General features: G+C 37.8%; 1 protein-coding gene across 2 annotated transcripts in view; it reads right to left on the reverse strand.

The window, feature by feature from the left end:
* The window catches only part of RUNX1T1 (RUNX1 partner transcriptional co-repressor 1), a 111,367-nt gene that overhangs the window by 78,702 nt on the left and 18,501 nt on the right, over positions 1–14,164 (reverse strand). The window contains exon 2 of one of the 2 annotated variants that reach the window (XM_082754057.1): positions 12,495–12,667. The exons of the other annotated variant lie outside the window; for it this stretch is intronic. Within the exon in view, the coding sequence (XP_082610183.1) occupies positions 12,495–12,582 (88 nt within the window). The 5' untranslated portion in view covers positions 12,583–12,667. The remainder of the gene's footprint in view (positions 1–12,494; positions 12,668–14,164) is intronic. 2 annotated transcript variants of the gene reach the window in all.

Below are 14,164 nucleotides of genomic sequence, written 5' to 3' on the forward strand. Positions count from 1 at the left end.
CCACCCCACCCCCTTTTTTATAGCAGTCACTTGAAGATTGCTATAACAGTTTTTGTACCAATCCTGAAATTTTAGCAGGCCAAGAGAGGATGGACAGTCCATTCTGTAAAACAGTTTTATTCTCCACTTCCATCATCCATCATTCCATCATCCACCATTCCATCAGGAAAGGAAACATAGTGCTTTTAACATATGAACAAATCTGCTCTACCACAAGAGTTGGTATTATGTGCAATACCAAAATGAAAGGGATACATAGAAACTGAAAAATCCAGAAGATAACCTTCAGGCAGCTCCTTTAAGCTGTTACATTATGCCTTCCTGGGTGGCTGAGTGGAAGTCAACTCCTTTGTCAATCATTCAAAAGACTTGACGAAATCATTTTAAACAATCCTCAATGACTTTAGTTTTGGAAATGTGTAAAAGTAGGCAGAAGTCTCCATGTTCATGTATTTGCCCCCAAAAGAATGATTTTTAGGCACTGGGTGATACAAAGATGCTATTACACTGCTTTGATGGAAAAGAGAAATTCAAAATGATCACCGTTTAAAAGTATAGAGACTGCCTTTTGCTTAAACCTAGCTTAATAACAGGGACTGGAAGTCCACTGAAATGCATCTGTAGTTAATGAAAGGTCTCTATTAACAGTGAAGGAAGAATTTAACTCAAAGCTTTTCTGTAGGACTTCTCAACTTCCCGCTCGACTTAGAGCAGACTGTTGTGATACATTGTGACTTCACACAGTGGGTATTAAGTGAGTTAATTCAAAGGAGCTGAAACCTCATTGATCCTAATTGAAAGCAATACACCCAACCAAATAGTTTTCTACCCCATCTGCTCTGGCCTGCCACCAGCTATTCAATACAAGAGAATTAATAGTTTCAGATATTCTAACCGACCCAATAAAAGCACTCATTTAAGCAGGACTGCATTAACAAAGTGAAAAACCAAGGGCAAAATGGGTTCAAATGGAGCATTTTACTCCTAGTTGGCTTTAACAAAGCTGAATAATGCTTATTCTGACTTTTTATGTGCAAGACTTGATAAACTGAATGAGAAGGCACTCAATGATCAGTCAACGAGCATTGATGAATGGTCATTAGGACCCCCCCAACCTGAGGAGAGGCCATTCCACAAAGTGGCACACCAGCTTGAAAGGGCGGACTCACTAATGTCCAGATTTCCCCGCTTGCTTGTTCCACTCTCACTTTCAGACCACTGGCCACCAAATGAGGCTGACATATTGGAAAATAATCTTTTATGGGCGAGTGGTAAATAAAAATGGAGGCATTAGCTGGGCTTTCAAATTCAAATCTGCTAGTTTTGTCAGCCCTCAAACGTTTTGATTTTCCACCCAGCTGGAAGCTATTAGTGTTTTCTTAAGGCATCCCACTGACAGGGCAAACCCACCTAATGTGTGAGCTGTAGAGCTGATGGGGGGGGGGGGGGGGGGGGAGACAGGGACAACTACTTCTGGATGTTTTCTTAACTTTCTTCAGTTGACTGTCAAACCAAAGTACAGCAAAGGCAACACCTCTACTTTTTGCTTGCTACTTTCTGGCTGCCAGTGATGCAACAGTAGTCTACCTGTGATACACTGGCACTACCTGGACCGTGTCTTTTTCTGTGGCCCCGCACCTACCCTCTCTTGTTCCTACTGCACTGTCGCAAAAGGGTTGAAGTTATTAAAGAAAGGCACTTCTTTATAAACTTATTTTCTATTTCTTCACTGGGAAACAGAATTCAAATATTCCAAGGAGATATGTGCTTATCTGTAACAGTAGCTCTTAATACATGCAACACAAAACATTTGCCAGATAACGCTAAACATTTCCCTAACCATTTCCTTATTGGCAAGATTTTCTGAACTTCAGAAAAAAAAAGACAAATGGGATCTTTAAAACATACATAGCTCTGTGAAACAGACTGAGATTACCTACACAAATACGTAATATCCTAAAGCTGTAGTTATCAAGCTGGGAAGAAAATATTCTTGATTGTCTAAGAGAAACTGTTCATCACATTACACCTAGTCATAACTAAAGGAATAGTGGATTAAATCCACTGGAGATGATAAAGCACTAAATTATATTATTTCAGCCATATACTCAGAAATTAGTCCTCTACAAAGGATTTCAAATCATCTGTTAAGAAAAAGTACCCTTGGCAATGGGACAAGCATGGCAAGCTGGATTGCCTTTTTCTTTCTTTTCTTTTTTTTTTTTTTTTTAAATCAGAGGGCCAAAAAAAAACAAAACAAACAAACAAAAAAAAAACATTCTTGTTGAAAGCTGTCAGAAATCCCAGTGATATTTCAGGTGTATTTCAGGTTTTAAAACAATGAAAATTGTATATAAAGATCTATGCTAAGAGAAGAATAGGTCTACTGAGAATTAATTGACTCTGAATGGGAGGGCCAACACAGGCTTCAGTCCTTAAAGAAGGCATGCTGTTTTACTCTACGTGTGCATTTTAGTAAAACTCTCACGTGGACACTGTCATATGTATGTACCTGCTGTGGTGTCTATTTCCTTTGCTTGATCTGAGCTAAAACAAGCTTCCTCTTGCATTTTTATTAAATAAGGTATTTGCTACAATTTGGGCAAAGTAAATTATGATTGACTGTTAATTTTTATCATTGTTTATATTCAAAGGAAATTACCACACCATCTAAGCATAAACATCACTGATGCACTTTGAAAAAAATGATACCTATTTGATATTATTTCTGAAAGGACACAAAAAAATACTGAAGATGCCATTTCACTGACAGTAGAAAGAACACAAGTGGTGTGACCCAGAGATACCTGGATGACAATACCTGGTCCACATGAAACAAGATCATATTTTAAGATTAAAAAGAAAAATAAATAAAGGAAAAAATAAAGAGGGGGTGTTCAAGCATTCGGTTGCTTTTTGACTTGACACTCAGAGTGTTTGCTCATTTAACATGGGTAGGGAAACTCCTCCTGCTGTAGTATATTAACCCTAGTTTTGACCTCTAATCAATGTCTTTTCAATGCATAGGATTTTCATAATAAAGATAACGTGAGAGCATATTTGTGTGAAAGAGGATCTACCACTAGCCATAAATTCGTGCCTTGCATTTTTCTTTGTAACATGTCAATATTTGTGACACTAACTAAACATATTTTATTCATTTGACAAGGACTGTTACATTATATTGAAAACTTTTGTTTCAATGTCACCACCTCCCCATTTTGACTGATGGCGAGTTAGTTTTGTTAAAACGCAAGGGGTGATAGCGTATGCTCCAGTGAACTTTCCCTCCTCTCAGCACCAGAGACAAAAACCTGCAGCTCTGCTCTGTGCTGGCAGCCATCTGGACAGCTTTCTCTCAATGCCTGCCCCACACCACACTGCAGGCAAAATTTCAGGGCTCTAGAGCTCTGTGGAGCTATTCATGACATACCAATTTCACATTTTCTGCTTGTACGCTTGCAACAATAAATGCTAATGAGGACTATGAATGACATTTTTAAAGACAATAAAAAGGTCTCCAAATCCCTTGCATATGGAGACACTATTTTCTAAACTTCACCTTCTGTTAGGGAGCCATTACACTCTAAAGGAAAAAAATAACCTAAGGAGAACAATGAGATGATCAAAGCATAACCGGGTCCTTAAGAATTCCAAAGAAAACAATGTTTGCAAGCTAGGTTAATAACAGACAGATTTTATGCTGATGTACAGCACTAACACTTCAGTGCAGTAACTCTCTTTTTCCAATAGCACTGCTACTTCTTACCAGAGGGGCTCAAGAATTGCTGTCTGTGGGGTGGCTTGAGGGGGATACATGGCAAATCCTCACTTTCCCTGACCATATACAGCCCCACGAGCCACACAATTGGACTTTCTAATTACAAATCTCTAGATGAGTCCAAGAGTAAACTGTCACCAGTAATTGCTTGGGAATGCTACATATTCATGGAGATTACTGTAGTGCCTGAGTGTGGCCGAAAGAAATATCTAATTTTATTTATTTATTTATATATACCCAAATCTTCTACTTGCAATGCTATTTCTGCAGTAAAAAAAGCCATCTTAACTTTTGGTGCTATGTTTTTTTATTTAATTAAAGACAGTTTCCCCTTATTAGCAAAGATTAAAAACACTTTCAGGAAAATCCACCAGGTGGAGCAAATACACAGCAATACACAAATTTATTTATGCTCATACTGCCATTTTCAACAGGGAAAAAAAAAAAAAAGTGTTTTATATGGAAACATTCTTACCTCTTGACCTCCCTCCTTTACCCTTTTGTCATATATTGATCAGTTTGTACTTATTTACTCCATTTGGTAATCACAGAAAAGCTTTGTTCAAAGAAGCTTTGATACGAATCTATTGTTGCTGAGCACTTTCAGTACAGATTTACAAACCACAATAGTCATCAGATACATTCAAAGAACATGAAATTAGAGAATAGCATTATTCAATAAAATATTATTTTAAAAGTTAAATTAGAAAATAGCATCATTCAACAAAATTGTTATTCAGAATATATGCATACATATACATTATATATGCATATATATTCAGCAATATACAGATAATGTGCTTATAAAACAATCTGATAAGCATTCTAAAAATAAAGCTGAAGTCTGACATCAAACAGCAAAGTCTTTACGCTGGCCTCCACTATAATGAGCAGGAAACCAGGCCATTCTGTGTGTCTTGTTGTATGTTTATATAAATAGTAGTGCCAGTAACATCACAGCAGTGTCTCTGTACAATATGTTTGGTGTTTACTATTAATACCTTTATTTTAGTATTACATCAGTCAACCACTGAGTAATTTCAAAAGTGCAATGAATGAGGACTATAAATAAATATTTGAGCAGATCTATGACAGCTAAACATTATTTCCCCACCTAAATTACTTTCTTTCCAGAGCCAGGTGAGAAAGCCACTTCCTCATCAAATATTTTAAGTTTCCCTGATGATGGAGAAGGTCTAATGGCATAAAGGCAGGGGGCACCTTTTACATGAAGAAAATTAAGTCTTAACAGAAGTGGTTATGGATGAGTCTTCTCATAGTTATAATAGGACAACCCACTGGCAGACCCTGTAATTGCTAAAATGGGAAAGCAGTATCACCAAAAGTTAACTGCTCTGATGCAGTTCAGTGTCTGGAAATGTAGCTGAATCAGTACACACTCATTCAACCCTTAATGAGGGAAAAGCATTATTGCTTGTGTGTGACAAAGTGAAGGTACTGATTTTCACAGAAAAAAAATCCTTCTTTCTATTGTTTCCTTTGTTACACCTTCTCACACATTTTTGTCTCATTTTCCAGCTCAGCGTCCCATCTCCTCTCTGCTGCCACCGTATGTTCTTGATCCTGTGGCCATCTCCTGACCATCCTACATACCATACCGCTCAGTTTCCACTACAAAACGCAATCCACTAAATGTTGTGCAATCTGAAGAGAAAGCATACTGCATTCTCTGGATGTACAACAGACTGACTGAAGATTTGTGCTTTTAGGCAGACCCAGATGAATCCCATACCAACTAAGGGAAATCAAAATACAAAATCTTTGTTCCTTTAGGAACAAGGAGGGGCGTTTAGGAAGACAGGCCTTTAAATATCATTTCATTTTATCTAATTGTGTTGTACTCCACATGGTGCTTAGCTGTAGCCATTCAGAAGGGAAGCAAGAGAAGAATGCAGAGGTGATTATGAAGTGGAATTTCTTACCAAGAGCAAATTACACCACTTCACACTAGGAGAACATCTGCAAAGAGCAGCAGTAAGTGCCTGGGCACGACGCAAGGTGCCAGTTTTAATACAGCCCAAACTAGCTTGGGACTCGCTATCTGCGAGAACTTACCTTAAGCAAGATTGTCACAGTAGATGCTCGCAGAGATGCCCACGCTAAATATTTTTCCCAGTTTCAAACAGAAGGATGATTTAAAACCATTATCTCTGGTGGATTTTAGAGGTGGCAACTGTGCATTAAGGACCATCATTTCCTGCCACTTTCCAAGAGAAGCTAGACACCCATCAGGTGAGGGGAAGGACAGCGTGGTTACTGCTGTCACCGTATGTCCATGGACTATACTGTTCCCGCACTGCTGTTTGTGGTGGGAAATGGTTGGCTAGGCCATGGCCACTTCATTAGGTTATGAGCTCTACAAAATTTAAGGGTGTGTAACACATTGGAATTAGTACTAGTAAAAAGTCATATATGCTCTTATACAGACACAATTTTCTATACACGTACAAACTCTGCAGGAAGATGACACTGATCAGAGTGCATAGACCATCTTTTTTCATCCTATAGATACCAGCAATTCTTATTTAAACTATAGCTTCTTTACAGTAGGACAGGATAAAGGGATTTAAAACCGCATGTTTAAGCGATTCACTTTTACTTAAAGGCCCCTTTACACCAAAGTAGCATAGGTGTTCATGTTGAAAAAGGGGCCTGATTCTAAAACGTGGAGGATTATTTAAGAATTTATTAGATCACGATTATCGATGTGATACACTGTAACAACTCTTTTGTTGCACCATCCCCTGCAAATCCTTCTTAGATGGAGGATTAGTAGCACAATAGATCATAATGACTCTTTTGGTCCCATTACGCTATCATTTACTCACAGCTGCGGATGCCCACAGAAGGGCACATTCTGTTAATGAGGAGTCCCCTATAAACCCTTTCCTGGTAATGGCCATTAATGTTTGTGTGCAAGAAGAGTGGGCCCTTAAATCTTTATTACAAAATTCTAATGAAATACTAGCAAGGAAAATTTAAGCTACTGTTTGAGCAATTTTGATTGCACCTACAAAGTAAATGAAACCATCAGCAAGTGAAAAAGTCCTTCACAAGTACAGGAATAACTCTATAGACTGGACTGAAAGCCTTCAGTGCAAAAGAAAACAAAAACATAGTTAACTCTCAGCTCTCTCTCTTCTCCACTCCTATAACCACAAAGATATTTCTTGGACCAGCTTCTGCCCACAACAATAAAAGACAATAGTCACATGCTACACTAACTTTAGCTGCAAAGCCAGATTAACATGTACCCTCCCTCTACTACTTGCACCTTGTGATCTTAAGTTCTGCCAATACAACTATTTACAGCCATGTGCTACAAACTAGAGAATTAAAATTTTCAAAGTAAGTTATATCCTTCATCATTCAAACAATATGTCATATTTCAATTTTCCATGAACATATATATCTATTCAATACTTTTGTCTATCTTTCAGTATCTTTCATTTGTAATGTGGAACTTTATACCCAAAGAGGACTTTCTACTTGAGGGCCAATGTGACTCACAGAGCCTCACTCATGGCTCTGCCCAGAGAAAAATCCATTGGTTGCAGGGAGTTAGTTACCTCAACACACAGCAGCTATGAGCAAAGGCTATAACCCACTCTACCTCAATATTTCAAAGCTGAACACAAAGTTGGACACCTAAGAAAATCACATGAATAATAAGAATGGAAGTGCTGATAGCTGCCACCGCTGTTTTAATAGGCTGTGCCAGAACAAACACTGGCTTGGTTTTATGCCATGGGATGAATAAAATAATGTTGCCAAGCATGCTGAAAATGAGAAATTTAAAATGCCAAGTATGATGATTACATTAACAATAACTGCGAAAGTTTTTCACATTTTCAAAAGTTTATTTTATTTGCAGCATAGCACAAACTCAAGTCTGAAAGAACTTGTTCTTTGGAAGATTTTACCTCCAAAAATAAAAAAGGTTAAGAAAGGGGAAAGAGAACTCTGAAGTATAAAAGGGGGAAAAAAAAAAAGTGTTGATTTGGAAATTAAAGGGTTAACCTGCTTTGTTTCAGTCAGTATTATACCAATGCCAGAATTACAAGGAAAGGACTAAAAAGAGCCTTTTTTTTTTTTTTTTTTTTTTAATTATTATTATTATTCCTTAAAAAAAAAAAAGAATCAGGCCTATCTGTCACAGTGTTGTCCAGGCTGGAAGAACCGGCAGGAACCTCAAATTCCTGACCAAACCCTCTTCCACACAATGCCTCCTGAATGGAAGGAACCCAGGCCCGGCAGAGATAGCCCGCTGTCAGGAACCAGCCCTGACGTTTGCGGACAGACAGGGCTGGCCTTGCAGGATGTCAGAGCGGCAAACTGCTGCTCGAGATACTGGATTTTCACACACTCTCAGCCTGGATGTTTTGCTCTTCAGGTAATTAAACAAGGAAACGGGGCTGATGTGTACGAGTCTGACCCCTGCGCCGCGGCTCCATGCTTCTGCATATCAACTTCCGCAAGAACTGCCTGGAGCATCAACAGAGTCCTCTACTCTCGCTCTCTGTCTCTCCCAATGCCAAGCTCTAAAACAAATCTGCCTGGAAATATGTGCTGTTGCTGTCTACTCCTTTTGCTATTTAAGAAGGGCGAAATTACTTGCTCTGTTCCACATGCCTTGCCATTTCCCCCACACAAAGAAGGAAAAAGGAAAGGAATGGTTACTTTCTGATAGCTGTTCTTCTGGCAGACATTCTAACAGTGAGCTAACTGGGGGAGGCAGAACAGGCAGGCAGGAGTCTAGGATGAGACAAGGGATTCCCAAATTAATGCTTACATTGAGGTCATTACTCAAAATGAAGAAGATTCTGAAAAATCTCTCTGATTCATCCAACCGATCGTCAGATGTTCACTTCTTTAAAAAATATTCTGATTTAAGCATCATTGGAGAGTCTGTTTGACCAGATGATTTAAATCATAGAATCAGTTATTAGAAAAATAAACCTGTCTCCTCTCTTTTTTTTTTCTTTTTTCTTTTTTTTTTTTTTTCCCCAAAAATTTTAGAAACAGAAGAATGCAGGTGTTACCACCTATATTCTGTGAAAGCCCTACACATGCTGCTCCCTGGCTGACCTAGTTTCTACGCTCTTTAAATACTATTTAAACAAAATGATTTTAAAAAGGTAACATATTCTTACTTCTTCTGAAAACCCACAGAATAGAATATTGGCTGTGAGAGAGAGACCAAAAGAAAGAGGAGCACAAAAGCATGCCTGCTTGTCTGTGTTCAACACAAAGAACATTAAATGAAAACAACTGGCACACAGCCAAATTCCTATACAGGCAAAGAGATTCAAATAAATTGATTTCACGCATCACACTGACCTGGGATCAGTGAGCAGTGGTACAATACACTCGATGCTCCATGTGGGGCAAAGCCCATTAACGTTATCAGAGCCGCAGCACATCACCAAGAGAGGAAAAAAAAGGGAAACCAAACTCTGCAAACTCAGAAATTCACTTTGAAAAGGGAACTGCAGCTGAAGTGCTTTGTCTCAGTTTACTAATAAATACATCCTATTATGAGTGTCTGCAGTCTGTTCATCTCAAAGATTGTATTTATTTTAATGTGAAAAATACAAATGTCATACACAAGCTCATATACTCTGCTTTTAACATAGCTGTTCTAAAACTCGGTTATTCTCTGTAAATTTCCTCCCTTCTCCATCCGCCAGCATTTTATATAGATTATAGGTTATTTTCTTTGTACTTCAGAAGCTGGATTCCTGCCCAGTATGTTCTTACTGGCTCAGAGAGTTTGCTGAAGGAAACGGCCACCACTCTGAACTGTTCCAAATCAACCTGACCTACTGAGAAAAACACATTATTTGCAAGACAGCAATAAGCAGGGCCCTGGTTCTCTTTGCAGAGTCACTCGCACTCCCTCCCTCACCTCAAGCCCAGCAGACTTAGAATTTCACTTTCTTACGATGTGTGAAGTAACCCATGTGCGCCATGGAGTCTCTTCTTGTCATCCGAGTTTTGTTTTTCATTAAGATCTCTCACACTCCAATCAAGAGTAATGCCAGCCAGCCACAGGTGTGCGCCACATGAACAGACAAAAATCTGATTGTGAGCTGGGTAATGACAATCCTGTGTCTATAATGCACTCGTCCCCAAGAACCCTTTTACATCTGTTCTATGTTAGGGGGGGGGGGGGTTATTGCTTTAGTTGTACTCCTTAAGATGTGTAAGTAAGCAAAAAATTGGCATAAACATAAATTAAAAATAACATTAAAAAAAAAAAAAAAAAGAAAGAGAAAAAAGGAAACCAAGGAAAGAAGACATTGCAATAACAAAACATGGGTGAGTATGCATGAAAGGAAACAGAAGTGTAGGTAGCCTACTGCTTCAAGGAAACAATAGGTTCAACCACCTTTTATCTTGCTTTTTATTCCATTCTGGTTTCAAATAGTAAGTCAAAAGTTCTTGGGCACAACAAAGTCCATATTAAATGAAGATGACTTCAGGCATTTCTGTGAGAACAGTTATTCAGCTCTGACCTACCTGTTTTTAATGAAACCTAAATCCTTCACCATGTCATTTGAAATGGAGTTGTCTGCCAACCCATCCACGGAAGTGGGCTGAAAGTTGCTATAATATATAGGGCAAAGCTGTCTGGGGTAACAGAACAGAAGCTTTTCATTGGATTTCAAAAGATATATATAAGAGTGTTGGGCACATCTCTCGAGTCACTCATCCAAATTTCAGCAAGGAGCTTCTTGGCCATTTAAGACTAAAATTCTTGAATGTGTGACAAACACATACATCCAGATTTAGGTACCTTACTCAGGCACCTCATTCCAAATAAATCTCAAAATGGGAATGCCCAAAGATCTAACAATTACTTACCACACATTGCCATTTCTTTCATAGAATAGCTACAAAGTAGTTTTGGATCATCTTTATCACCAAGGTGAAAATTATACAATATGGTTAACTCTGTAAGTTGTGCTACAAAGAAGATATGCTTATTTTGGTATAAAGCTATGCTGTGGTAGGACTGCACAGGGAGGGGAATTGTTTAATATACGATAACTTTTAAATGATAAAAATGTGCCTGCATCCAGGTGATACAGGCAGCCTGACCTGCTCCATGGTTAACAGGACAGGTGACATGCTGTTCACTCCCATTTATGAATATTTCAGTAGTACAATGCAAGATCGTTTGGGCTTTATAATGATGAAGTAAGTTTCAGTCATATTCATTTCCTCTTTCTAATAAAAATGATCAGTATTAGAAAACATGACTTTCTCCTAAGTTGTAGGAAATTTCCATTATCTTGCACATGCTCTGACAGCAATAAACCACAATAAACATCCCATTAGTATGCCAGCACTGCATGCTTCAGGCATGAAATATTTACTTTTATATTTATTTATATTTGAATCCTTCATGAAGATCTACACTACAAACGAAACTAACCAACAACTACCCATATGGGGTACACTTGCACTTTGAAAAATAGACTCTAGATAGAAGCAAGGAGGAGAATCAGTCAGAAGCTATACACTGTCAAATCAGCAAAATAGAAATGCAACAAGAACCTCTGCAAAGAATACTCATTCTTTTTCACACTCCACATATAGCAAGATCGCAGAGATGGACTGACTTGTTTTAAAATAAGCTAGGAACTCATGGAATGCAAATTTATTTTTAATAGGAATTAATTTTTTTATTTTTATTTTTTTAAAATACATCCACAAAAGTGCACAGTGCTCCGAGTCGTGCCTTGCAGGTATGGGCAGAGCCTCCTGCCAGCACCCCGAGCTGTGCTTCATCTCCTTGCAGTACTGCACCCACACAATACCGTGGGACCCCAAGCAGGGTGGAAAGATGAGGGACTTGAGTTCCCTTTAAAACAAACAGGAGCAGAGTCTAGAGAACTCACACTTCTTGATCAATTTATTTTGATATCATACTCTATCTAAATTGTGTCAGAGGCAAATTGGGCCAACACTGAAAAAGAAAGTATCAAGAGTGTTGGAAAGCACTGAAGATCGGTTTAGTAGTTTCTTGCTATCCAGACACACCATTTTAGGAGAAAAAATGTAGTTCCAGTAAAGACAGGAATGACAGTTGTAAGTTAAGGAGAAGTTTTGTTCTGCCATAACAGACTTACTTTTCAACTATGGTAAAAATCTTTGCACATAGGAAACTGATGTATTAATTCTCAATATCATCTCAACTAAGTTTATCACAGATTCCCAATGCAATGAGTTTACTAGAGGCCTTCTCTGAATAACAAACACAACCATTTTGCCAAAATGATTAAAACTGTCCCTTAACCTGGTTGCAAATATTGTTCCTAATCACAGTGCAGTAAAAAGAACTTTATGATTTTTTACAGCCCAGCCAAGTAATATTTATATGCCAGATGAAAAGCACCTATGGTATCAAAAATACAATAAACATGGTTAAAATTTTTACATATGTGTATTTACAATATAAGGAAGATTTTAGGAAAGTAATCACTGAGAAATTATATTGTTATTGCTGTGCTCTTTCAGTGATATTAAACTGACGACAACATTTTGATTGATTTAGACAGACTCTTTGGAGGCTAAAGGCAAAGATTTCTGTTTAAATTACAGTTTACAAGGCAAGGTACAGTCATTAAAAATAACTTCTAACAGGTATGCATATTACAAAATTAAATATTTTTCTGTTCCTTACCTTGACAAAATTCAAAGTTCCCTTTTTTCCGGCAGTCACCTATCACTAAACTCAGTGCTCTCCAAGTGTTTCTTTTGACAGATATCATTCTCCACCAATCGCTCTGCTAATTTCCTCTTTCCTTTTCTGACTGGGACAGATATTATGTTCACCAACCCAGAGATCAATCTTTTCTATTGACAACAACAAATGAAAAAAAGAAAAAGAAAAAGAAAAAAAAAGCACATATCACAGCCAGTTTGAAGTACCACACCCCTTCATTTGCATGATAATAGCAGTCTTTTAAATAAAAAGGGAAGACAGAAACACTATCATTCTAAATCAATTACTCACATTTTCTTAGTTAATATAAGGCAGTACTTTAACACTGTATTAATCCTTCGACAAAGGCTGTTTCAGAAGTTGCCCATTTAAAATAGCTGACATATAAAGGGCAACAGAGTAAGGGCAGCCTGTATTCTACCATGAAAACACCTATTAACTAATTCTGTAAAAATGATTGGTTTTAAACACATTCATATGATATAAAATATTATATACTTTACCTGTTTCAACAGAAGCTCTAGAGAATCATTTATTAAATGAACATGGTTACTAAAAATAGAGACCTTGCAATTGCACAACTCTATACTCATTTGTAAGTCATAACAGCAAACATATTTTAACAAAGACAGATCAAAAAGGTATCAATGTATTTACAAATCACCCTCCCACTTTTGTAAAAGCAATTTCTCTCCCACTTCAACACCTACAAAACCTGTTTATTTGGGTTACACAAATACTTCATCATTAGCATGAGTCTATATTACAGTGCTGTCAGCTTTTCCAAGACATTAATATGCTTTTCAGGGATTCATAATTATGTCAAGGCAGAAAGGTTTTCAGAGCCAGGCACACACAGTTATGTACATGCTTCAATCTGCATCCACTATTCAGGTATTTCAGGACATGAAGTTAAGCATGCACAAGGATCTGGCCGCAGCTGCATGCATCTAACCGAGAATCCAGCCCAGGCTGCCTCCTGGACTAGATCATGCTGCAAAAAATGTATCGCCTGAGGGCATTTTCAAAAGACCGTATTTATACTGATGCTAGAAATCACAATCCTTCCCACAAAAAAAAGGACCCTCCTCTAACCAAAACAAACCTTCCCAAGCTAAAATTAAGGTTAGAGAACAAAGGAGTTCACCACAAAGTCCTGTTTTCTTTAGCGTGGTCATTCTCGGACTTTTCTCTTCAGCCTGGCCAGAGCCAAATTTCTATTGATTTCAGTGAAACCAAGAGGCGTGCAGGGACTGCAGGACTGTACCCAGCATTTGGCAACTGTTAAACTTTCAATATGACACAATCACCTTTGACATTTGGGAAATAATCTCCAAAACATAATGAGGACTCCCCGACTTGAGTGCAATAACTATAACTTTTTTTTTTTTTTTTAATTCTGTAATTGTCACAATGTACATATGCAAGCATTAAAACCTGCCCTAAAGTTGTGCCTTACCATGAATTCTGTATTTTCCAAATCTTCAGACTTTTGCATAACACATTACATTTCCATAAATGCATACAACGTTCCCCAAATTGCTGTTATTGTTTAATTTGATTTTTATGGCCATAAACTCATGCCACTAGCAAAACTGAAAAATACCTCACTGACCAAGTAGCCCTAT

Source organism: Aythya marila, assembly GCF_965140915.1.
Source record: "Aythya marila genome assembly, chromosome: 2".
In the NCBI taxonomy this organism is placed as follows: domain Eukaryota; kingdom Metazoa; phylum Chordata; class Aves; order Anseriformes; family Anatidae; genus Aythya; species Aythya marila.